Here is a 27,460-nt window from a genome sequence, read left to right as displayed (position 1 = left end):
TGTTGTTGAGATCCAAAGTGCCAACCTGTGGTTGCCAACAATTACATTGTGTTTTAATGGTTAACATTAAAATTAGAATACTTGCCTCGTTGTTTTTTCTGCCTAGTAGCAAGTGAATTTTCATTATTTTTCCACACATATGTTTCAAATAAATGTATTTCAAGCAAATTGACTTAGGTCGGATACATGTTTGATAACTTAGCAGTATCAACCAAATAAATGTAAAACTTGTTTCCTTTTTCCCACCATAGGACCCTCTGTAAATAAAGCTAAAGTACGTGCAGCACAAGAAAGGAACAAAGGTACAGAAAGAGAAAAACTCCTGTTCTTCTAGCCATTTTAAAGAAAGTAGTCAGTGGACTCTGATTTCTGGGTGAAGCCCTTCATGCCGAATTGTAGCATATTTCTATGACTACTGTCTCAGAATGGGAAAAGTCTACTGGACTGATGTGTACCTAAACACAAGAGGATCAGTAGTTTTGGACTCAGGAAGTTCTACGTCCAACGATATATTTGTCAGTATTACTAAAATTAGAAGTATTAACAGAATCATAAATTATTACTATTTAATAAATTGTAGTTTTCACTCTTGTTAAAAGCTTGCTGTTCCATCCTGCAAACGACTTCCTGAGGAAATGCAAAGTGACATGTATGAGAATAGAGTGCTGCACCACTGATACTATTTTTTTAAAAATGCAATTCAATGCAATTTGTGGCTCTATTTTTAAGAGAAAAGTAAGCCATCAACTCAAAATGTTGTAATATTTTTAATATCTGCCAAAGGATCTGTATATATATATACTTTATTATAAAATAGGATTTTTGTAGGTCAAAAGTATCAGTACATAAATGCAATAAATTAAGTTTATACATTTTGTATTGCAACTGCTTTACTACTTCAGAAAGTGGTAGGCTTCATTAATGATTGGTCTCCAAAAACCTGTTTAAAAAATATGACATGCTCTTCACAGTGTTCACCTACAAGAGAAAAACAAAACAGTGCAAGATACACTTTAACACAATGTAGAACTAAGACCTCTCTTTTGAACTGCATTTATTTTTTAAAAAGAGTAGTTGTTTGCTGAGCTACGCATTCATCAAACAGCCACACTGGACTAATAGCCCAGTTAGAGCAGAGTGCAGGAACTGTCCTAAAATAAGGATATTTTTTTTAAATAATAAAGTAAAATAACAGGATAATGAACTGGAAGTAGCTTGAGGTACTACATACTCATGCAATGTGAGGTTTTTTTAGTCTTATATAGGCAGAGTGGATTTTATGCATAATCAGATATTGAGATGAGGAAGTCAGTGGGGACCTTCGTTTTCTTGATCATTACTTTTAGCTCTGAGAACTTTCTTGGCAAAGCTACATATGTTGACTTCTGTTCAGACTAGCCACTTCCCATGAATTGTGTCCTGCATGAAACACAAGCACTACTGCAATTAAATTAAGGGTGGTATTTTTCACTATTGGTAGTCTATCTAAGAAATCTAAAGTTTCTGAGATACTAGTAACATACTGGAAATACATGCACAAATGAATGTTTAGCCATCTAAGGAAAAGATAAGGGAAACATATTTATAGGTAGCTATATATTCTCCAAATTGAGGGGCACTTTGATCTTAGGCAACTGCATGTAAAGACTCCTTTCTTAGACCTGTCTGATCCACTACTTAGTGATAAGTATTATCTTGTTATTTTATCATGGTCAAAGAGTGATAGCATCCCCCAGTCTAAATACAAGATGGGTTTTTTAAAGTAAGACACAAGGGCTACAGGGGTGGTAAGTGTAACCTTCTCACACACCCCTTTTTACTCAAGAACACCCCTTTAGGAGTGTGTGTGGGGTAATTTTTGGCACATCTCTTCCTTGGGGGGAGCATTTTAGGCCCAAACAGATTTTTTCCCACTGGATCATGTGATCTGGAATTTGAAGTTACAGAGTTACCTCCTGTTGGGACAAAGTCTCTCCTAGGCATCAAATGGCTTAAAGAGGAGGAAAAATGTGTGAAACAAGCTGCTTGGTACCCCAGTGGGATACTGGGGACAAATAAATCGGAGCATGTGGCTTTCTAAGGTTCCTAAGGGATGATGGATCCCTCCCAGTCTGTGACAGTTGCCAACTCCTGGACTGCAGTTTACTTAAAGGCAACATTATTCCACCGCATCTAAGTATAGCAGGCCATCTACAACTGAGTTAATAGTAGCCACTATAGTTATGAAAATGTGTAGGTCCATCACAGAACAGTTGTATTTCAGTCAAAATTTATATGGTTTCTTTGATAACAGTAATATTTTTCTTCCAGCTGTTGTTCATAAACAGTCTTTAGTTTTTTAAGTTAATTCTACATGTGAACTGTTCCAGATCTTTTAATTACTGTTGTCAACCCACACAGGTTTTACCACAATCAAAACTGTTCAATATACAGAATGTAGATACAGTGCCTTTATTGAAGAAATGACATTTAAGAACAAAAATACTGAATTATGGATGTGTTTGTTTTCCTTTACTATGTATTTGAGGGATTATCTTTTCTGAACCCTTTCAAAAATGTTAAAGCACTAACCTGCAATGTCAGTGTTCTCTGATCATTGTTAAGTAGGGAGTTAAGCAAGCATGGTTTATAGGAGAACATTTAAAGCAGGTTGTACATGAATACCTCAACGGTTTTGGTTATGCTAATAAACATGTACTGATAATTGTGTATTTTTTTTTTCATCTACAGTTAAATGGCTTACCCTTGTCACTCACTTCACTGTTTATAAAAGCATAGCTATTTTTTAGAGTAATGATTTCACGGTGTCTGTGTTTGTGAGCTGAAAAGTATGCCTGCTTGCCAACAGATCAGGTCAGGAATTCTAGGCTAGAATGTAAATTTTGAACCTTAACTCTAGCCAATCTTACACTATTTCTAAGCCCCATTGTGTTAATAAGCTTTTAGAAAAGGCCAAGCTTGTGTAAACTGCTGCTTACCTGGAGTGAAGCTAGGGTTTCCACGCAATCGCTGATTTCTCTGCTCAAAGAATCTGAATATGGTATAGAAGAGCATCTTATCTTCTGTCTGCTTTGCTGCATCAAGGAACTTACGAGCAGAAATGTTATCATGTCCTCCAATGCCCCTGATGAATCTCAAGGCAGCTAGTACCTGATGCTTGGATAACAAAACTTCCACTATTTCATCATTTGCTGTAGAAAGTCTCTGGAAGCAGAAATTAACACAATGAGTAAGTAACTACAGAGCTAAAAGCCATCAGTTTGAATTCTAGTGCCCAAGAAGAATGATCTTCCATTTGCTGTAAGCTTTAAAGTACTGTCTTTTTACCTTATTTACAGTCTCTGGTTTATTCTCACTTATTTAATTCTACTCATGACTACTTTCCTATATGAATAACCATCATGGAAATAGCATGTTACAAGTTTTCTGTACCTTTAACATATCCAGTGACAGCTGGTGTGCGGGAGGGTAAATACTCTCCAGAGACAATAACAAGCAGGCCTGGAAGAAAAGCAGTATTAACATTTCTGTTATATATAATGATAAACTTTCCAAACAGGAAGAGGTATGGTTGGAGTGGTTTGTGAAAGCCACTATTCCACATCACTTGCACAGCCACCCCCCTGAGACAAAACCAAAATAATTTTACATATACTGCTGAGATCCCTGGAATAAGGACAGACTAGAATTAAAATGAAGCAGCAAACACGTGTAGTGAAGAGAGTTTACTTACCAAAGGCTTTGAATCGCTGAGTACGTGATACTGCAAGAACTGATGAAGCATATAGAATAAGTTCTGCTGAACCAGGGTTTTGATAACCAGCTCATATAGATAGTGCTAAGGAGGTAAGAAAACATAGAAACATTCATGCTTATTTACAATTGAAGAGAACAGCTAGACTTATATATAGTTTCAAAATATACATGTCTCTACAGTGAACAGAAATTTGTGTAATTTAAAACTTTTCTAGCTTCAACATTTTCATAGTGCCAAGGGACAACCTAATTCATCCTGAAGCCTCAATTCAGTTTTAGAGATCTTGGAGACTCCTGTGTTGTGCTGGCCCAAAGGAAGTAGGGTGGGGCAAAAAGAACAACAGTGCACAATTTTCTAGAATAGGGGGAAATATTTAAAACATAGGAAACCAGACTGGGCTAGATTCACCTCCAGGCCCAGATGTTCTCTGTCTTTGTATTATCACCTACTAAACCAGAGTAATTTTCTTTTACATTGAAGCTAAATTCCTACAAAATGCAAGTTATCTGTTTTCACATACCAATTCAGTTTCAACAGGTCTGAAACCATCCTAAACCACCATTCTACCTTTAGACCTGATGTAGCTGACTCCTATCTCTACTCTTGGGTAAGCACAGCCTCCCTCATGCAGGAGGGAAACTGAATATTTGGATGAGTGGGAGGGACAGGTTACATTTGCAACAAGCATATCTTTAGAAACACACCTACCTGCCCAGGAAAATGTAAGCTATTTATTTCTTTGAAGTAGTCTAGAATAGTTTGAAACCTAAAAAAATAACAGGGTTCAGAACTAAGGCCCTGTGCAGACCGACACTTTAGCCCTGCTTGAGGGTGGAGTTGGGGGGTAGTGTCTACATGATGTATGTCCCGGCCCCGCAAGCTACACATGGTGCGCAGCGTCACAACGCTCCTCCGGTGTTGCGTCCGCATGACAGACCTGGCATTGCCATGCACCCTTTACTTCCATCCTTTGATGCAACTAGTGAGTAGACTTTTGCCAAGTGCCCCATTTTCACATCAGACACTGATGGGGATCTGCTTACTAGCTATATCAGTAGATGGTGGTAAGGGTCATAGGGTCACTTCATCTAACTGGGTTTGCCATGATGTTTCCATGAAACGGTGTGGCAAATGGCAATCAATTTGACCTGCGTAAAGATCTTTTTTCTCCAGGATCATGCTGGATCCACATCCAGTCTGCTAGGATCCATCCTGATCCTGACCCTGGGATTTTGGTCTGCATCATCCAAACAGGATAATGCAGACTGGATGTGGATCCAGCATGATCCTGGAGTAAAAAGATCTTTATGCAGGTCAAATTGATTGCCATTTGCCACACAGTTTCATGGAAACATCAGCATGATCCTGGAAACATCCAGCATGATCCTGGAGTAAAAAGATCTTTACGCAGATATATACAAGTGAGAAGAGGCCTTTTCTGCAGTGGCCCCATGCCTCTAGAAAGAACTTTCTCTTAGTTCTATAACCATGACAAGCGGAATACAAGCAGAGAGCACTCAGTGGCTGCTCCCAGGCTATTGAAATTGTGTGGGAGATTTGTTTGGTCTCCAGCCAAAATAAATAAATAAATACAAATATTAAAAAATAGCTTTGAACATAGAAAGGATTGGCAGGGAAAGTTGGGATCAATGAATGAATGTGTAGGAAATCAGAAGCAAAGCCTTCTCTAAATAATAAGGTAAACATTTTTACCTGAACAGCTATTTGAACTTGGTTGAGTGAGCGAATATACTCCATTAAGACAGCTATAGTGAACTTGTGAGGTGCTTCCTACAGGAAGAGAGAATTTCCAAAAAGAGATATTTAAAACAGTCAACTGATATAATCTGGAGCATATTTATATAATAGTCCAGCTATATTAAAGTAAATAATTTGCTGCTATTCAAAGATCTTGCTTCAGGGAGTTTTTGATAAATTAGTTTATTTTCCATAAAATTGTCAATTATTCATGCTATCTGTGGTACACTAATACAGACTGAATATCCCTTATCTGAAATGCATGGGTTGGATTTTGTTTGGAAGTAGTTTGGATTATGGATTTTTTTGGATCCTGGAATATTTGCATATATATGAGATATCTCGGAGATGGGACCATGTCTAAACATGAAATTCATTTATGTTTCATATACATCCTGTACAAAGTCAAACCTAATGTGATACAAAATAGCTTTAATTATTTTGTGTATGAAACCCATGTGTACACTGAACCATCAAAAAGCAAAGGTGTCACTGTCTCAGCCACTCATATGGACAATTCTGGATTTTGGAATTTTGGATAAGGGAGATTCAACATGTACTAGTTTTCTCTCTTTTGAATCAATACATGAATTAATACATGAAAGGAAATAAGAATTCTGGTGACTCTAAACTGACCAACCTTTTTTTCTGTAAAGACAGATAAAACGTGAGTGTACATGTCTGACTGGTCAATAACTGCTTGGGTACGGACTGGTCGTTTAGGGGGTGGATTGCTTCTGCTCTGGCCAGTTTCTAATGCCTGTAAATATCCAAATAGCAATTTTATTAAAGCACAGCATATTTGAAAAGGGACATTATGAAAACAGGGCTAAAATATACAAGTTTTACACTCCAATTTGAGATGCAATTATTCACACTGGGTTCTCTGAACTGAATCAAGCATATGTCTAGATTACAGACTTAATTCTGATTAAAAATAACCAATGTTCATGTTGACAAAATAGAACAATTCTCATTTTACTAAGTTCAATCAATATGGAATACAATTAAGTTAATGTTAATTATTGCTCCTTTTTTGTATTTGCAATGATTATATTGCAAAAACTGTTGGGAGGATTGCAACTGAAACTATTATTTTTTTTATCTTGAGTACCTGAGCAATTTTATACTACATGCAAAATACCACAGCTACATTTAATTGTATAACTATACCAAGTGGATCAATGTCAAATCGGTGACAAATATATTCATGCTACTCTGTCAGCATATACAAAACGCATGGCTAAGGAAACAATAGTAATAACTTGCCATATTATAGGTCTGCTCTGCTTCCAGGTATTTTTTATATTCATGATTGAGTTTGTCAAAAACAGTGGCAATCACACTTAGTGATCCTCTATCTGGTTCACTTAACACTGCAATAGAAAAAGCACAAAAACAGCTAAAATTTAAATTCTGCAAATGTTTCTACAGCTTAAGATTACTTGCATTCAGTATGTCATTCCAGTTGTGTGATATTATCTTGGGTCATGTAGACAGTTGTCCATACCCATAACTCATACTTCAGCCATATTTCATACATGGCATGTTAATATTACTTGTATGAAGTATTATAACATCAATTAAACAACACATCCCATAGGTAATAGATAAAATGGGATAGTATGGAGGAGGGCAGCTTTTAGAAGTACACTGCTATTAGGTTTTCCATAAGAGTAGCTTTTACAATCGGGGAATACAAACTTACTTTGAGAACATACAGAGAGAATGACCATCTTGCAGTCTTTTCTCTGCAGAAGAAAATCCATTAGCTTCCCTTTGTCTGGCAAGAGATTTACTATAGGTTCAAGTTTCACCTGCAGATTCCAGAGATAGCCTGCAGTCAACAGAAAGAATTACCTTAGATATAATATATAATTATAGTTATCAAACTACAGCTAGTTTTTTAAAGAGTCAAATTTTCTATATCCTCATTTAGATCACTATTTAAAACCTGTTATTAGAACTCAACAAGCATCCCATAAATCAAAATACTATAAACAAGCATGTATAGAAACTAATGTGGGAGGTGAGGAGAACTATGTCAGTTTCAGACTTACCTTCACTTGCGCTGATGATAATATCAGGCTGAAAGACAATCCAGGATGAGGAATCTAAATGTTAAAAAAAAACTCTGCAAAAGTCTACAGTCTGGAACCAAAGTGAATGTGCCAGGTGTTTCTTTAAATACAATGTGGAACTATATAGCAGTTGTGAAACTAGTTCACAATCACTCTATGCATTCCTGTTACGTGTATACAAGCTTTATTGCTTAATCACATGATATGTCATTTAGAACATTACCGAGTGAATGGAAATCCTCAGAATTGGAAATGTAATAGCAATGATGTAAAAGCTAGTTATAGGGCTTGCCCTCATGGCCCAAAAGGCCCATGTTCTCTCCCACCCCCCACCGCCTCGTGTTTTTGTTTCGGCAACACAGGCCAAAACCCCCGTGGCAGGGTCAGCCCCAATCCTGCCAGACTGGATGCAGATCCAATGGATCAAGTCCAATCTCGGGGCAAAAGGGCCTTAATAAATTTCTTGGAAACTCTGTGACAAACCCTGGCTGTCGTGAAGGCCCCATGTGTCTCTTACTTCTGTCATTAGTGCTGCACGTGAGTAGATCTGTTGCTGCATGTGATGCAGAAACGGTGTGCCTGGTGATGTGATTGTAGCCAGGCTCCCTGTTTTCACATCAGACGTGGCAATGGGGGGGGGGGGAGGTCCACTCACATGCAGCACCAACGACGGAGGTAAGGGCTGCATTGATACAGGATCTGTGGCACAGGTACAGGCAGGCGTATTATCACTGACCCATCCCCACATCAGCCCAGGGACTGATCCAGGCTCGGCCCATACTTTCCTGGCTTGTCTGTTCAGCCCAATAGTCAGGCTTCATAGAATAAGCACCATGAATACCACAAAGACTTTATTTGGACTGAAGAATATTAAAATTAAGAACAGGTAAATGGATGGATAGAAAATGGACAAATGGTTCAACAGGTCTTAGTTCAAACTCCTCTTGGAACAGAACGCATATGCCATAAATAGGAAGGAAGGAATATTGGTACTTAGGTAAGTGAAGAATTTTGTGGATTGGTGATTTGGCTTAGATCTTTCTACTTCTGGCAAACCACCAATCACTGGGCTACTGAAGTCAGGCAAATGGGCAGACAGCTAACATTTTTCTTCCTGAAGGCAGAGTCCTCTTGTCTTCAGAGGCAAAGATAAAACTTTTATGAGAGTAGGACGACCATGGCAACTTTCTGTTTGTGTACCAAGACTGTCTGAGTAAATTGTAGTATGTGTGGAAAGTAGTTTAGTAGTAAGTGTGGGAAGGCTAGGACAATCTAAATTATGTTTAACTTTTGAGTTTCTTATCTGTATGGAAATGGAAGACATGTTTCTTGCAGAGAGGGGTTAGCAATTTATGGCCTTACAGACATTGATGGACTACAATTCCCATCATTCCTCACTATTGGTAATAAGCTGATGCAAGCTATAAGCCATCAACATCTGGAGGAGCATAAGTTCTCCACTCATATCCTACAGTTGTTTCCCTTCTCTTTAAAAGATTGGTAATCTCTCTGGAGGAAAGCAGTGAAAACTAAATGGATTTCCTTTGATACGTGGAGAAAAAATGGAGAAACTGGGACAATATAGTTTACTTTTTACACCAGCTAGCACAATACATTTTCTGCATGACCTGAGGTTTTTATATGTCCAAACATTCTTTTAGAACTGCACTTTTTGAGACTGGTTACACATATTTAAAAAGCCCTGACACATGCTGAAAAATGGCATTCCCCCAGATAACCAAAAGTGCTAAAAATTGTGTTCACAGAATGCATCAGAATGCATTATCTTTGAATTCAGAAGGTCTTTTACATCTCTTTCCTTTGGAGATCTAATCAGATATTACAGAGGAACTAAGGCTGTAATCCTATGAATGCTTGCCTTCAGGGAAATCCCACTAAGCTCAAATAAACACAAAATAATTGTGTTGCATACAAAATTGTACTTGCTGCGTAGCTGTATTGTAGATTTCTAATGCTACATTATCCTATTCTGCTCCTTCTAAATTTAAAATGTCACATTTGAAACAGAAATGAGAGCTCCAGTGGGATTTTTTTCTATAACAAAGCACAAACTGCTTAAGGATACAGAGCTTACATGGAACAGGAAACTGATTGGTTACAGAAGCTGGACCTGCAAGTGGAGAAAGACAGTATATTATTCACAAGCCAAAAGAGACTGATTTAATAATAAAACGTTCAAAGTCACAGACCACTAAAGAAAACCAGAACCAAACCAACCCTAACCAATGAGAAACAGAAAATGAATCCCAGTAGATGAAGGTTTTATTCTTTTTAAATATGTAATACATTTCAGGCATGATGATTCAGTTGCTTTTCAGTTTAGTATATCTGAAATCACATGTAAGAACCAATATAATTCCCACCCTTTTTACCATAGCATGACTCAAATATTAGAAATCAGCCTGCAAGGACAGGTCTGTGGTAGGAGCAAAAAACTACTCCAGGATCAAGAAGAATTTGTCAAGTAGTTTAACTTCCAAATTTCAACTTTGCTTAATAGGTGGGTGGAAATGAGCAGGGGGTTCTTGGCATTCTGTAAATTCTTGGTCAAAGGTTAGGAAAGGGAGAATATTTTCACTCTCAAAGGGTTTACTGGACCTGGAAAATCCAGATTCAAGTGCCCACTGGGTGACTCTAAGCCAGTCACTCTTCACCTGATCTCTTTCACAGGGTTGCTATAAGGATAAAATGAAGAGAATGAAAACCATTTAAGCTTTCTTGAAGTCACTGAAGGAAAGCAGGATATAAATGGAACAAACAAATTTTCAGATGGTTTCAAACTCCCTGATCAATTTGGAACTGTCACCATTATGTCCCAAGTAAACTGGAGCATATTCCAATAGAAGGGAAGTGACACCTGGAATTTGCAATAAAATTATCAAAGCAACCACAAGGAAGTAGACAGGGCACAAGACACAGAAAATATCAGATTTAGTTCAATCTAGGATCATAACCCTTTCTGCCCAAAAAAAGACAGTCATCCTACTGTCTGGTTGACATCAGCATAAAAAGGGAACCACTTGGGTGTTTTTCACTCAACACCGCTGTGCTTTTTTGTTGTTGCAAATAATAGGAAAACTTTTGATACACATTAAAAAACGTTAGTCTTGTTCAGTATGATTAAATCTTTCATTTTTTCCTATTTTATTTTCACCTGATCAAAAAGCTATTATGCCTAGGTTCAAAACCACAGAGTCATGTATGAATTGCATTTTCAAGCTACATAGTAAAAAGTCCTACATACCTGGCACAGCAATCTGATAGGGTTGTATGGATCTTGCTGGAAGAACAAGCTGATGAAGGGTAATTGTGCCATCAAATTCTCCTTTTAGTTTAATATCAAATAGAATAGAAGTCTAAAATTTAAAAAAATCATTTTCTTTATAACATGGATCAAAACGTATTTAGACACGCTGAATTGTACTTTAGTTAATTTCAGTGAGATTACACTAAATTCCATTTAATTCATTTTTTCTACTCTAAAAGTGGATCCAAGATTTTATATATGAAACTGCAAAATGTGTAGCTAGAGATATGAAAGGGGGGGGGGATCCAATTCCTCCCATATTTCCCTCACAAATCAGAAAAATGGGTTTCTTCCTGGATTTTTAAAATAGGTTTTAATATATCTAAGTGACAGGTTTTTTTATATGCACATGGCACTATACTTCTCCTCTTTCACCAACAGTTTGTTTTGTGAACTGCAAAATACTGTAAATCTTTAGATCACTAAGAACAACAGAATGTTATTAATTAGCAGGGCTATGGCTGAGCAGGGTTTTGAATCCTGGTCTCCAGAGTCATAGTCCAACATTGAAACCTCTACAGTACCTTGGCTTTCATTTCACCCATATATATGCTAAACGATCTAACCCAAATCAATAAAGATAAGTGCATTGCTTTATCAACAAAAGTACAAAAGTGCAGTAAAAATGAAGTACCTCAGTATCCTGATGATGAACTACCACCAAGTTATCCACAACATTCAGTGCAAATTTGCCAGTTCTGTACAACTTCAATATGTGAAGTTTCTTACAGGAGCCTTCCCTATGGTGTTATTAATCACAGAAAGAGAGAGGATAGGTTTATCAGCAACACATATCACATTTTTAGTATGCTTGCTGTTAAAGTTAAAAGTTATTTAAAAGAGATAAACTTACCTTGGTAAATGATAAAGGACCACTTCAGCTCCTGTACTGTTTGATGACCTTGAATGATGTCTTAGGTAAAGAACATAAAGCTGTCCATATCTAAGAAGGAAAAAAGATAGATTGTAAATTTATTTACAGATAACATGCTTTGACAACATTAAGAGTGCGCTACTTCCCTTGAGGGCTATTATTGTAAATGAAAAATGTTCATTCTTTGATTTTCATTTTCATTTTCTTTTAATGTCCCCCTTTTTTAATGTCCCCCTGATCTCCTGTAGATCACACGTTTCATGTAGACACATGTCAAATATGGAACTAAATTAAAAAAAAACTGAAGGATAAACTGTGGAGAAAGGAGGTTTTTTCCCTGAGACGTCAGAGCTTTTAATGAAGCATTTTTAATGTTCAATGATTGCAACATTAGAATGTTAAATTAAAAGCTGCTTAACTCTTGCACTGAAAAGAACAACAACAAGAGAGAGGTACCAATCCATAGAACTTAGGGAATAAAAACCTTCAAAAGAATGCATTAAACGAAGTACTTTAAAGGTCTAGCGTATCTCAAGTTGAAAGAATTCTTCCTTGATAAAAAAGAGTTGCGTAAGATTATAGCATATTCTTTTAGGCTAAAATAGCTTGTAAGCAATAGTTTAATGCCTTGAAACTGAAAATTTTCCTACAGTTAATGGGGTTGGGGGGTTGGGTAAAGGTGCTGCTGAGGCAGCAATGTCTGTAATCTTTTCAATTTAGGTTGTATCCACACTGCAAAAATAATCCAGTTTGACCCCACTTTAACTGTCATAGCTCAATGCTATAAAATGCTGGGAAGTTTAGTTTTGTGAGATATTTAGCCTTTTGTATTAGAATGTTCTGGTGCCACAACAAACTACAGTTCCCAGAATTCCACAGCATCCATTCTTTCTGGTTTCTCTTATAAACTATTTTAGCGAAGTCAGTCTCATGTAGCTACTAGTGGGAAACTCTTTCATAAACTGCTTTGATTTCAGTAAACTGCTTCAGTTTTTATCACTGTTTAAGCTTCTCTTCTCCATTATTCACTGGCATATGAGTTTAAAATTGATGATTAAAGAGACAAACATCTGTATTGAATATAATGCTGCTACAACCTTTATCAGACACTACAGCATGAACATGTGAAAAAATGGGGACAAAGCAGGGACTGTTTCCTATCTCCTAATCTAGAAATTGACATGGTTGTGTATACTGCATTATGTCCGTAGGGTGGAGTGCTTATGCTTGAAAGTTTGTAGATCAATCTAATACAAACCAACTACTCAATCAGAAAAATAAAAGCAGAACAACCAAGTGCAATTTGTCTCCAGACCAAAGTCATCTGAAGATAGAAATCTCACTCCAACAATACTTACATAGTAGCCATAGCAATATCCCTTTCAGAGAGGCTTAGCTTGGATGACTTTGGGGCTGCAGGTAATTCAATTTCAAACTTGGATAACTTGGACATGCCTCCACTCTAGAAGAAAACATATTTATCTGCATGTAATCCAAAGTAGTCCTCCTTCTAACATTATGGATGTGGCTACCTGAGCAGTCACCCTACTACAAAATTCACAACTACATACATCACTGAAAGCATGAAATCCTGAACATGTAACTTAATATTATGTTCTATCTGATTTCAGTTTTAAGATTAGCTAAATAGTTAACAACATAACTTGGTAAGAGGAATCTTTCCTACTGCAATATGTTCCAGGATTAGCTTTTAATTAAGCTTATATAAAGAGAATGGGAAATCTCTTAAGTACATAACGACCACAAAATTTAACACTTGTTTTGTTTTCTCCCACCCCCAACTGCAACCTACTGTCAAAAAAAAAGTATAGCTGAGTATCAGATTCTGAAAATTAATTTGTTAAACATTCATCTTTAGAACAAAGAAGTGACATCAGGGGGTCATGGCAAAGGTTATTATTGACTACCATTTCTCACATCAATTTTCAAATAGAGACTTTGCATTTGAAATTTCAACAGCGTCCAAAACCAATCTGCAGACCAAAGCAGGCACAACAGAATCTCGATAACGTAGTCATTCCAAAATTAGAAATAGTTAGCAAAGCATATTAATTTGGAGGCAGGAGACTGAAGATTGGATAACTCCTAATGAAACAGTTCAACATCATGAATATAAGCCAATTTTATTAAACAGAAAAGCCACATCACATTTATTATTTTTCTTTTACTGAAAGCATGTGCAAGGACATGAAAATTCTGTACTTATCTGTGAATTTCAGTTGTGGCTGAGGGAAAGGGGGAAGCTAACCTGATCTGACCCACAAGAAGGTAGGGCTCACTTCAGACTAGCCAACCTCCTCTTGCTCTCAACCAGAGAAATGGAGAACAAACCTCTACATTTTCTAAATAAATATTGAAGCTGCCTGACTGAGCCATCTCATGAAGTTTATAAATATTCAAAGCAAATATGAAATTACCTCCCTGTCTGAGAAAATTGACTCTAAGTCATAATCCTTTTTATTTAGAGGTTTGTTCTACAGTTTTAGAGAAGTAATTAGGGGTAAATTCTGACCTTATGCAGCAGTATATAGGGGCATCTTGTGTGGTGAACACAAACTAAAGCAGAAAAGGGAGACTAGCTGCAGCTCCACTGCAGTCATCTACTGGACATTAACAGGCAATCTTTTTTTCATTCTTTATGGCACAACAACTGATGCTTACTACACACCAAGTCCACCCCATTTGATCCTTCAATTCTCAACTCCAAAGAAAAAAGAGAAACATGGGCAAAAATGGAATTTGGTAGTACATTATTTTCCGCCACCCCATGGCCTGCTTCCAACTACCACAGCAAGCACTCAGTGAAAAACCTAGCATCCAGCTAAATTACTTACAGATCAAGGTATACAAATAGTAGACCTAATTGTCCTATTAAGCATAATCAATCATATCATAAAGATAAGGAAAAAAAAGCAAAGAGAAACATTACACACACAACCACAAAATGCAGAAATCTTTGAAGCGCCTCTAGACAACTCAGCCAAATTTTTGGGAGGGCAACACTGGTAGCTTTAGAACCACTTTATCTCTTACCTTGAAATAGAATGGCTGCAGAACATTTCCAAGAACTGTAGTTGACAAAAGAATGACAGCACTCTCAGGACAGTACATATACCAGTTTACATTGATATTCTGACTCTTCAAAAGTTTTAAAGTCCGTTTCTCTGGTAGTACCTGCAGAAACATGGTGAAGTTCTTCATTAATTCCAATATGCCAAAATTTTCAAATATACTACGTATTTTATCACTGATAACTTAATAATTCATACAAATGTTTCAATTTATGCCACCCTAGTTTAAGACTAATTAAAATGATCAGTTCTACTTGCCTCTAAGCTATGTACGTATGCCTACGTAAGACAAGGCACAATAAATGAAGAGAAAGAGAGGAAGCCCAAGTGGAATAAGATGAATTCTAGATTTATATATTTATTTAATTTATACTCTCATCTACTTTCCTCCCTCTATAGGTCTTAAGGCAGTTTACAATAATTTAAAAAAGAAATTGGCTAAAATATTATATTACACAAGTTAAAAAACACACTATTTTACACTACATAAACTATGGCTTAGTCAGTCTTCCACCAGTATCCATTAGAATTCTTGCCCTGTAAATCAAAACACAGCGTAAAGTGAAATGCAAGACAAATAAACTTAGAACAAGAACATTTAAATATGTTAAATTAAAATAATGCAAGTATGGAATTCGAGCAGACGTCAAGTAGATGGTGCTATAATTTATGGATATCAAAAATGCATTTTGTTTAAGCAAATAATAGCTTTATATTCTTGCGTCTTGTTATGTCCTCATTAAACCATTCTTGAGGTGAAAAACCTGTTTCTTGACATCTAAGTATTTTAATACAGGACTATTTAACTATAGCAATAAAAAGTTAATCACAGTTAAATTTTGACTAAGATTTTATATGACAACACAAACATATAGTATCCAGTTCAGGGATGGGTCTTGAGCTGGATTTGGTCCCCCAGAGTTTCCTATGATATCTATAAACTACTCCTACCATTTGCTCTGATGACTGATTTGTGGTGACATGCTTTTTTAAACCCAGTAAGCTGTTGCATGCAGCTCAGATGTGCTCTGCAGCTCAGGAAGTTCTTGCTTTGCAACCCAGGAAGCTTTATGCTTCAGTAAATATGCATAGAAATAGCTATGCTTTGTATGCATGACGGGATAAATGTCCAATTTGGTAAGCATTATACAGTATCTGAAACAATGTGCCAAGATCCTTCCCAATCTGGGTTTCACCTTCTGACTGAAAAGGTTTCCCCATTCATGATCTGATTTTTAAAGAGGATTCAATATCACAGTACAATTTAGTAACTTTTTAAGAAAAGCATATCAAATTATTTTTCCTACCTGGTAAAATTCAATTCCTTGATCAGTTATGAAGACAATTTCTGCAGAGCCTGTCCAGCAGAATCCTAAAATGTTGGCATTCTTGGTCTTTAACAAAGAACATTAAGTTGAAACAGGCAAAAATACATATACAGTTTAATGTAAGGCAGTTTATCATCTCAGTACAAGCAATCAGTCAGTGATAAAACAGTGGCCCTGATTCCACAGTCTTCAGTGGGAGTCTTTTATTATATACACATATATCACTATGCTGTCTAGTGATCGGAAGGGAGCTGGATGCATCAATGTATAAAAACATTGAACAAACAAGATTTTCTCCTCCTCACTTTCAATTCATGCTTGTAAAGTTAAAACAATCAGTTCATACCCTGGTAACTGTCAAATGTCTGAATGAGATAGCTGTTATCAAAGAAGGATACAATATAATGATAATTGCTTCAATAAAATTAAACTTAATTTATTCAAATGTACCTTGCATTCCTGAGTATATTCTAGTTGTGGGCTGTCTGGAATGAAGTTTAGAAAGTCCTGAAATGACAGCAAAAATAGCAGCAAATAAGAACCATTTGAAGGCTAATCCTATGCAGGACTGGGCACATCTAAGCCCACTGATTTTAATAAGCTGAAACACATCTTATTTTGCAAACGACTGCTAATCTACTTGGAAAAGAGATTCCAGTATATGAAGTAAGACATTTGTAAGTTCCTGTCTGCTTTAACAATCCAATTTCCACCTGTCCGTCCCTAACTTTTACAAACCCTGGAATAAAATGCTGAGCGAAAAATTACGAACAGGGCAAAGTAAGAAATTATTCAAATGAAACACTGTACCTTTACAAAAGGATCTATTTTAAATCCCTAAAATACATCTGTAGTCTTCCTCTGGCTCTCAAAGCAGTTTGGAAGTCAATTTCAGCAAAAAACAAATAAAAGAAAGTTTATTCTACCTTTTCTTAACTACTACTAACCCACAGAAAAACTAGAGTAACTTTATCAGCTACTATATACAAATGCTTGGGTTTGCTTTTATTATAACTGAACAATTGTTTGCAAATTCTTTTCTTTTGAATGGTTTATCTGTTCCCCCCCCAAAGAGAAAGTTCTTACCACATTCTTTGATGTTCTCTGGACAGCCAATATCTTGTTCCCCAAAGAAAACTTGATGCATTTCACTTCCCCTTTGTCTTCCATTCTAATAAGAGAAACTTACTATAGGAATCTGATCCAGTGGTTTCTGACATATATTTACTCTGATGTGAATTCATTTATTTCAACACAGCTTACTCATAAGTAGATAGAACACTGAACCCATAATCAGTTATTCTAGAAGGCTGAAATATCAAACACTTCACAAAATACTAGCAATATATCTTCAATTAGTACAGAGTGGGGAAATATTTTGGGGGAGACTAGACACTGCGGTGCAGCACTAAAATCCAACTCTTGTGTTCTGGGACTAGTTCTCTGTGAAAATGCAGTTGAAGAACCTCAATACAAACACAGGTCCAGAACACACTGCACTAATATCCAGTTTCAGACTGCTTTAACTGTTCTGACAATGCAAGGAAATTCTGGAAACTGTAGTTTTGTGAAACATTTAGCTTTCTCTGTCAGAGAGCTCTGGTACCACAATAAACTACAATTCCCAGGATTCCCTAGTACTGAACCAGGACAGTTAAAGCAGCTTCAAACTGGATTATTTCTGTAGTGTGTTTTGGACCATAATAAGATTGTTTGGTGTCATAAGATTCTGAAAAAGCTGCTTCCCAATGAACAGTGGGAAATAGCTTGTAACTAATCTCTTATATGTAAAATTGATTTTTGGAAGTTCTGGAAAAGAAATATTTCTTCTGCATCCCACCTTAAGGACTGAACACATTTCATGTTACAGTATTTTGAAAAATTACTTCAAGATTGGACGATGTCTCAGTTTATAATGTATTCCATTTAGAAATGAGAGCCTAAAAATATGTTTTACAATTTAAATCCTCTCTTATAGTGGCACAAGTAAACCCCTCCATTACATTTGGGGTGTTTTAACACATATAAGACCACAATGCTCTATGATCCAGTATAACAGAGTAGTTTGACATGCCAGTACTATGCTACAGCTGGCCATTCACTGACCTCAAATCTAGTTAAGTTGCTTCACACACACACCCTCCATGAACACTGCATGCCTGGTGAGAGCAGATGGGGATCAGAGAGGCATCTGGCTATGTCTCTGTAGCCAGACATGAAATGACTGCATTCTTCACCAAGGTCCCCCCTCCCCCAGTGTCCTCTGGAGGTTTTAAAACATGATCTCACCATTTCATATCTGGCTATAGGGACATACTCAGATGCTTCTTTTATTCCTCATTGCTTTCACCAGGCATAGAATGGCTGGACGGGGACTGTGGTGACGCTATGGTAAGTCGAGGGGACTGTTCAGTGAGGAGAGAGGAAGGGAATGCTACATTCCACAGTGATTAAAAAGAGACACATACACATTCAAAGTTGACTAATGTGTGTGTATGCCACTATTAGGATGCTAGCACTTAGAAAAGTCTTATGGATTAATATAATATTTCTATACAGAAGACTCTAGAGTCTATAGAGGAACAAAGCTGCATTGACTCAGCTCCTGCCTGACATTTGAACATTGGATGTATTTGTGTAAGCACACTATGTTTAAACCTAACATGCCTAGACTTTCACCACCAAATCCAGTCTTTGCACAATGATTGGGTATGTAAGTAGCACATAAACTTTTCAGCTGCAGTATTATTGCAATACAGGTTATAGTGAGCCAAACAAGTTACAATGAATACTGACTGCATAGTGATCAACTGTCAGTACACTTCTAGAAGTATTTGAAGATGTAGGGCCCAAACAGGCAGGCCAAAATAAAGCTGCTTCGGGTCACTTTGGATGTATGCTGTTTAAATGCTGTATGAGTCCTAAGAGGCCAGAAGCCATGCCAAAGCCACGTTCCAGTCCTAAGGACTAGAGTGCAGCTTTGGTGCAGCTTCTGGCCTCTTAAGATGCATGTGTCATTTAAACAGCATACCTCCAAAATGACCCAAAGCAGCTTTATTTTGGCCTATTTGTTCAGGCCCATACTCAAGATAAAACAGTGGGTTTTTGTATTCTAGAAAGGGAAAGATGATGAAATATCACGCATTCTCTTTTTCTGCTTGAAAAGTATCCAGTGAAAAGTAAAAAAACAGTCTTTTGAACAATTTCACACACCTGTATTTACCTAAACTTCAGTAAGAACAAGCTATTAAGTGAGAAAGTAGCAAATTTGTGTTCACCAGCATAATTTTATCTAGACAAAAGCAAGTCCTGCTGAATTCAGTGATAAGGGGGTAAACTGTGGCTTCACAGTATTCTTACGTTACCTGAATGAGATGGGATTGCGATCTTCCAGGCCTTTAACAACTACCCCAGTAGCTCCGCCAGATCGAACAGCAAAAACCTAGATAGTTAAAAAGGTCTAGATTCATTAAGACTTCCTGCTGTATTTAGCAGCGTAGCTTAACGTGATGAATTACTAATTAAAGAACAACTACTTTATTCCTTAAATGCAATCAACTCTCATTCTTCCTCAACTAATCTCTCAATCCCTCTTCATCTCGAACAATGGGGCCTATTGCCACCATCTCCTCCTCTACTGAATGTGATGCTGGTAGAAATATGTTGCTGGTAAATCTTAAATACTTACTACTCAGTGTTTCCCAAACTCTGGTCTTATAAATTTGGGGAGCTTCAACTTCCAGAGGCCCGAGATAGCCTAGCCAACAGTCAGGAATGGGAACTGAAGTCCAAAACATCTGAAGGACCAAAGTTTGGGAAACACTGGACTACTGTAATATTTTTATTTAGTACTGTCCACGAAGACTGTTAAAACTCACAACCCAACTAATAGTGATAATAGGCAAACAAAAGCACTTACAACTGCACTGGCTTTTAGTGAGATTCTCAGCCAGATTCAAGATTCTGGCTTGCATTTTAAAGCTGTTTCAAAAATGGAACCCATGCATCTCAGAAATCTCCACTCCTCAAATAAGCCCATCGACCTGCCAAGATCAGGGACTCTGCTCAAGATTCCTATATAGGTAAAGCTGTATGGATTATGGAGTATGTAATGACATTTCAGCAGTTGTTCTAGTTCTGTGGAAAAGCTTCATTCAGCAATCTCATCATACCTCCTTTTGCCTCCAGTTCAGAGAATTATTCAAGTGCTTTAACTGGGATGTGGAAGGAGTCAAGGGGTCTGGTTAAACATAGAATGATTTCTCCAGTGCTATTTTCTTTACATTTGCTATGAAGCACATTTGTAGAGGCAGAGAATAAATTGTTTAAATAAACAATGGTCCCATGCAGTGGCTACATTAGGGGTGTGTGTGTTTGGGGAGGGGGTTCAGCTTGCACATACCTCAGAAGAGGAGTGACAAGGAATGAGTTGGACCCTTCTTCCCCTGCAGGGTGACGAGTGCACCGCTCCTACTTTCACCGCACCTTGGCTTCCTTTTGAAGAGGCCAACATTGTGATGAAGGAATAGGCTGAGTGTGATCTTTTGGTTGACATCCCCACCACATGACAACCCCTCTCCAGCAGACCCCAATAGTGTCCCTCCTGCAGCAAGTGACACCAGGGGTGGGGAAAGTGTGAATTTGGTGGAAAGCATGAATCTGAGCCATGCAAAGATACAACCATAACAACTGAGAACAGTCTGGAAAAGTGGTATTGAGAAATTTGCTTCCCCGCCTTCACGTATTTTCAAGTTTCCTCTAAAATTACAGGCATGCACATGATTAAATCAAGCTTTGACTACTTGCAGAAAAACCTGTACTTTTAATTAAATATATATATCTTGTGAATTGACATTACTAGCACAGGGAAACCATAATGCATTAGCTTTTAAAACCAGAGTTCGGGAACCATTTTTCTGTGGAAATCTGTCAGGGCTGCATGTCAGCAGCAGCCAGAGATAAAGTCAAAGATGGGGAGGGCCAGAGACAAATAAAGAAACAACTCCTTTTCTCTCCCTCTTCCCCCTTCTTTTTCATTTTCTTTCTGTTCATCCAGAGTGTTCTTGCCAGAGGTCTAAACTGACCATCTGCAGATGGTGTACAAAATTAGGCTGGGGTGCTAGGCTGCAGGTCCCTTTCCCATTTTAAACAGTCAAAAAGGGGAGATCAAATATGTAGGGGTTAAATACAAGCTTTGATACCAGAGTTCAGTAACCAGCTTCTCAGTTGTCTTTTACGTGATGCCATTTCAAGCAATCACATGAGGAATCTATAATGAAAAGGGATCACAGGAAACTACTCACTAATTAAACTAGGAAAGCAGGCATGTGATAGCCACTAGAAAGAAAATGAAGCAAGCAGTCAGCTATGTTAGTTTTCATGTAGGAAATGGGGAGGGGATCCAAATTACATCAGTTTTGGTTCTTAAATTAACAATAGAAAATCTTATATTCCTATTCCTAATAGAAAAAAATCCTATGCTTAATAGAAAATTAAGACTAGAAAAAATATAATATGAATTAAAGCATAAACAAACAACAACCTAGGATTGCTGTTTTGCTACTGAGGTTAAAATCCTAAATAAAGGCTACAACCATCCATTTTGGGCATCACCTCTCTGCTTACCAGTTTTCTCAGAGGTATAGGTATGTTCCTAAACTTAAGCCAGCAATGCCTAAGCAAACACTTCAGTGCAATAAGCCAGAACATACATAAAGGGATGACTTCAAACAAAAAAAAAAAAACAGAGCAAATTCTTTCCTGTAATATTTGCATAAAATAAAAAACATCCGCAAGAGCATCATCTCACTCTTGCACAGATATAACATGGTATATCTGGACCTTGTTATCTCCTACAAGTCTCTTCAGGCTGAATCTGCGCTGCAGAAAGAATGGAGTTTGTGCTGTTGCAACCACAGAGTACTTCTAAGAGAGTTGGAAGTACAGTGGTTTCCCATACATGGATTTGAGGTCACATAGATGGGAAGCCCCACTTAGATGAATGGTAAGTGTGCCGCACTGCATGCAGAAGCGTGCCCCATTCATCTAAATGGGGCATGAGCATGCGTGGAATTTGCTTTACGTGGGGGGGGGGGGTCTGGAATGGATCCCCTGCATAAAGCAAGGGTCCACTGTATGTACTAAGCAGTAATGATGATGATCATCATAATAATAATAGGCATTGTTGCTATCTTGTACAGCCCACACCTACAGGCCTCTTAGACCTTTACTGGTATATGTAACAGGTATTTCCTGCATGGAAATATTTTGATGGAGAAAGTAGCACCTGCCAATCTCAAGCAAAAGTAATTCTGTATGAAACTGCTGGATCAGGAAGTTACTGACTCCCTGCATTCTTTTTAAAGGAAGCATTCTTCCAAAAGAGTTATTTATCCTCATTTCTCCATCTGTGGGATAAGTGCAAGCAGTGTCCACTGAGCATACTAAAAACAAAGACGGTGTCTTCTCGTGCCTCCTTTAAGTTATACCACTGGCTTCCATTAAGTGGGATGTCCACACTCTTGCTTAAAGGTGAATCACAGCAGTGATGGAAAATAAGTCTTAAAGAAGGACACAGGATCACTAGATGTAAAAGAGCACAGGCTACCTGTTCCTTTAATGGTCGCAAGCACCAGCTTGGACTCCCGGGAATTTGGAATAACCACAAATAATAATTTTTTAAAAATCACTCTTCTTTTTACTTGAGAGAAAACTTCTCTAGAAATCACCAGCTCCTCCAGTGCAACTCTATGGTCAACATCTGCCAGACGTTGATCACAAAATCATGCTGGAGGACCTACAAATTCCTCTAGGAACCTCTAGGACAGTTCTCCAGCACAACTCTATCAATTTCTGCCAGAGCTGCGCTGGAGGACATAGAAATTCCTAGAGAGAGCATATTAATCAAACCCGCAAATAGTCAAAGCCACAAAAGTCACAGCCGCAAATGTGGAGGGGCAACTGTATAATCATGTATAAGTCTAAAACTTTTAGTCAAAAAACTGGGACCAAAAAATCTGGGTCAACTTATCCATGGGTCAATGTTAGTACCTTAACTCTTAAGGAACCATCTCCTTCTCTGAATAGAGCAGCAAAAGGCAAGAGCTTATTTCACCCATGGAGAAACACTGACCACCCCCTGCGACGGAGGCTGAGTTTGGGAATTTGGAAAAACTGACAGGCTAAAACACCATCAGAGATGTGTCCACTATGCTGTTGTTGCTGAGCTTTCAACTTGGGGTTTTCTTGGCAACATTTGCTCAGAGGGGCTGCCTTCTTCTGAGGCTGAGAGAGTGTGATTTGCCCAAGGTTACCCAGTGGGTTTCAGGGGCTGAACAGGGATTCGAATCCTGGTCTCCGTCCTGTGTCACAGTCCAGTGCTCAAACCACTATACCACACTGGGCCTCCACTATCTTACCACACTGTACTCCTTCATAATAGGAATTATTTGCTTTTAGAAGCCATGCAAATTATATTTTTTATTGCATGAAAAGAGAGACCAACCTGGAAATCACCTATCATTCTGACGTTGCAAAGGAACGATCCTTTTCCATAAAAGATACTCATTAAAAGTGGCCATGGATCAGTCAAGTTTAAGAATTGTTGCATTTGTGTACATTCAACTAAAATAGGAGGCAAGTTAATTCAAGATTTCTCCAGAGCAAACAGAGGGACTCAGGGACAACTTAGCCATTTGTATCAATTATAAATATCCCAATTTGGTTGGGACTATATCCTTCGACTTCTCTAAGTTTTATTTCTTCTTCAACATACATTTAACTATATATAACTCTTTTGACAACATATAACTTCTTTAACTTAACTTATATTTTACATTTCTGTTGGGTCCTTAGTTCAATTGCGTACTAAGTGTTAATTTATATGAGGAATTCTGCCTCTGTTAGAAACTCACAGATCTGGGTATGCATATATGTAGTAATATATGTATGGATATATGTATTTTTCTGATTAGGATTTTTGAAAAATTAATAAAAACATTAAAACCATTATATAGAATTTATTTATTATTTTAATAAATATCTATATTTATAATCAGTATTTATACAGAAATTATTTATTTGTATTTTAATAAATATGTATTTATATTATATTTATATCAGTATTTATTTATATTTATATATATATATCCCAAAAGTTTCTATGCAGTGGGCTTCTATGGCTAAAGAGGGGATTTGAACCCTAGGCTGGGTCCACACTGCAGAAATAACCCAGTTTGACACCACTTTAAATTGCAAATGGCTCAATGCTATGGAATTCTGGGAACTGTAGTTTGTTGTGGCACCAGAGCTAAACGTCTCCACAAAACTACAGTTCCCAAAAATCCCTCACCGTGGAACCATGGCAGTTAAAACGGGGTCAAACTGGGTTGTTCATGGAGTGTGGATGCACCCTTGCCCACAATGGAAGGGGTAGGACAATGGAAGGGCTAGAGCGCTAGGCTTCCCTTGACGACGGGGAGGAGGGGCTGTTGCTAAGGAGGCGAGAGAGGCGAGGCCCCGCCCCCTACCTGGCGCGCGGAAGCCCCTCACCTGCTTATTGGCCTCGTCGAAGAAGACGCAGTTGACGGGGCTCGCCTTCTCGAACTGCACGGGCCGCGCGCACAGCGCTAAGTAGAACTCCGGGGTGCTGCTGGTCGCCATAGCAACAGGCGCGAGAGTCCCTCCACTCACCCCTCCCGCACCTGTCCCGCTCGCCAGCTCCTTTCGATGCCCCCCACCCTTGCGCTCAGAAGCCGGTTTGAACGTTCGCCTCCCTCAACTGCAGCACACAACCGCTTCCTGGTTAGGCTCCCCTTGCGCATGCGCACAGAGCTACCGGTCCTTAAAGGCACAGGACGCCTTTTAAAAAATGTTATTATGACTGGCTTTGAGTCAGCTCCACTCATCCAATGCCTTCTTAACCCTTGTCCTCCATTGGCTCCTATAGATTCAGGCCCACAGAATGTAGGACAGTCGATTAAAAAGAATGGAAGGCATGGCCCAGTCAAGGCTGATATACATCTAAATATAAACTCTATTTAAATGTGGAATAACCATGATATAAATATAAATGAATAAATATTTATTTATTAAAAATATAAATACATTCTATTTAAATGTAAATACTGATATAATTTATTAAGAAATAAATAAATCCTACATAAATATAAACACTGATATAAACATAATATAAATATAAATACTGGCATAAATATAATATAAACAAACAATTGTTTATTAAAATATGAATAAATAAATTCTAATATAAAGAGAAATACTGATATAAATATAAATATAGAAATAGAAATAAATTCTATATAAATATAAATTCTGATGTAAATACAGTATAAGAAATATAAATATATATTCATTAAAATTACAAATGAATATACTGATCTAAATCCATGCTTTTTAGCCATGCTTAGAATGGAGGACGTTTTGGAATTCCTCCTGGACAGAAGGTTAACATGGAGGACAGGTCCTGAGAAAGGAGGACCTCTGGTCACCCAAGGGACAGAGTGACCAGATGTCATATACCCACAGAGGAAGACAAGGCACCACAAAACATGGGGTATTAAAGAAAAATGTAGGACGTTACCAAGTAAAGCCAAGTAAACTCATGCTCCTTAGCCATGCTAAAAATGGAAGATGTTTTGGAATTCCTCCTGGACAGAAGGAATGTAGGAAATGGAGGACATGTCCTGGAAAAGGAGGAGGATGCCTGGTCATCATGTCCCTCACGGAGTCCATCCATCTGGAATATGGTCTTCCTCTTTTTCTACTTTGCTCCACCTTTCCTAGCATTAGTAGTAGTAGTAGTAGTAGTAGTGAGTCATGTCTTCTTATGATATGGTCAAAATACAACCTCAGCTTCATCATCTTGGCTTCCAGGAAAAGCTTGTATTTAATCTGTTCAAGAGCCCATTTGTCTTTTTGTCTGTCCATGGTATCCTCATCACTCTTCTCCTGAACCACATCTCAGATGAGTTATCCTCCTGCTGGCTTTCTTCACTGTCCGGCTCTTGCATCCACACATGGCCAGGGTGACCAGGCAGACATCCTCCTTTTCCAGGGCATGTCCTTCATTTCAACCTTCTGTCCAGCAGGAATTTCAAAATGTCTTCTATTTTGAGTATGACTAAGAAGCATGAATGTAAGTTTATATTAATTTAGCTTTTACAGTGGGACCTTGGTATCCATGGAGTCAGTCACCCGTGGATGGCAAGTCCTTGTTGTCCCCAATGATGGCGCATACATGCAGATGCACTGCCATCAGGGGTAATGGGACTATGTCATTAGGGACAAATAGTCGACCGCTGTGGGCCCAAATGGGCCATTGGCAGGAGGAGATTAAATCCACTCCTTTTGCCAGCAGTTTTGAGCTGCCTTAGCCAGTCTCAAGAGGAGCTTTCGGACACTTCAGGGGTGTGTGTCATCTAAACACTATGCCCCCAAAACAGCCAGAAGCTGCCTTATTTGGCCCTTCTGTTTCGAGCCTCACTAGAGGATTTGGGATGTAGCCTCATCCCATCAATACAACTGGAGGTCACCCAGTTGGGGAAAACTGGTGCATCTCTGGGAAAGCATACCCATTTTCGTGAAGGTGTTCTTGTGCTTATTTGTGCCTAAAATGAAAGGGGGGGGGGAGTTGCCTTAATTCCAATAGTGGGACCTCAGTATCCATGGGGAATCCATTCTAGACCTCCCTGCGAATACCAAAATACATGGATGCTCAAGTCCTGTTGCCCCAATAGCAGTACCATTGGGGACAATGGGACTTCTTGAAGTAAGCACCAGGGGACTTAATGGGATGAGGAGCCGAAGCCCTTCTCCTCCCAAGAGTCGCCCACTTCTTCCCCCAGGAACCCGGATAGCGATGGAGTTGGGACCCCAGCAGACGTGACTGGGAGTCAACAGCAGCATGGCCACGTGACACTTTCCCATTAGGTACAATGTGGGCTTGCCGTCCGAGGATGCTTGAATCCATGGATGACAAATCCATGGATATTGAGGGCTGGCTGTACAATCACTGTGCTCTTTACTGAAGCTCACTGCTGGCAGTCCATTTCCTATAACTGCATACAGCAGAACAGCCTAATTGTGCTTTCACACTTGTTAGCAGTTGAGTAAAACAACTGTTCTAGGGGAAAACAGAAATGCTGCAGAATTGTTGATTTCGAATTAATATTTAACTTAGACTCTTGAACAAAAAAGCCACACAAGATCTGATAAAGCCTGGGGT

At 38.2% G+C, this 27,460-nt stretch overlaps 1 protein-coding gene and 1 pseudogene across 2 annotated transcripts; one reads left to right on the top strand and one right to left on the bottom strand.

Moving 5' to 3' along the window:
- The window catches only part of LOC121917433, a 60,872-nt pseudogene extending 58,133 nt beyond the window's left edge, over positions 1-2,739 (top strand).
- On the bottom strand, positions 845-25,014 carry LOC121917432 (regulator of MON1-CCZ1 complex). Of its 2 annotated transcripts, XM_042443395.1 has the most exons (20): positions 24,769-25,014; positions 19,584-19,660; positions 17,305-17,389; positions 16,669-16,725; positions 16,198-16,284; positions 14,853-14,993; positions 13,157-13,260; positions 11,778-11,867; positions 11,559-11,664; positions 10,862-10,973; positions 9,683-9,727; positions 7,576-7,629; positions 7,224-7,352; positions 6,785-6,891; positions 6,156-6,275; positions 5,471-5,548; positions 3,734-3,838; positions 3,433-3,501; positions 2,979-3,204; positions 845-978 (listed from the first exon to the last, which is right to left on the bottom strand). In XM_042443395.1, exons 1-20 carry the CDS (start codon positions 24,877-24,879, stop codon positions 899-901), a joined length of 1,983 nt encoding a protein of 660 aa, XP_042299329.1. In that variant the 5' UTR covers positions 24,880-25,014; the 3' UTR covers positions 845-898. The 2 variants fall into 2 exon arrangements, with proteins under 2 accessions (XP_042299329.1, XP_042299330.1); XM_042443396.1 differs by lacking the exon at positions 7,576-7,629 and having other exon boundaries at positions 9,692-9,727.
- Between the last annotated feature and the right edge of the window lie 2,446 nt (positions 25,015-27,460).

This window comes from Sceloporus undulatus, unplaced genomic scaffold (genome assembly GCF_019175285.1).
Source record: "Sceloporus undulatus isolate JIND9_A2432 ecotype Alabama unplaced genomic scaffold, SceUnd_v1.1 scaffold_18, whole genome shotgun sequence".
Taxonomy (NCBI): Eukaryota; Metazoa; Chordata; class Lepidosauria; order Squamata; family Phrynosomatidae; genus Sceloporus; species Sceloporus undulatus.
Note: the sequence above shows the minus strand (reverse complement) of the source record. Positions and strands in the feature narration are given on the sequence as shown.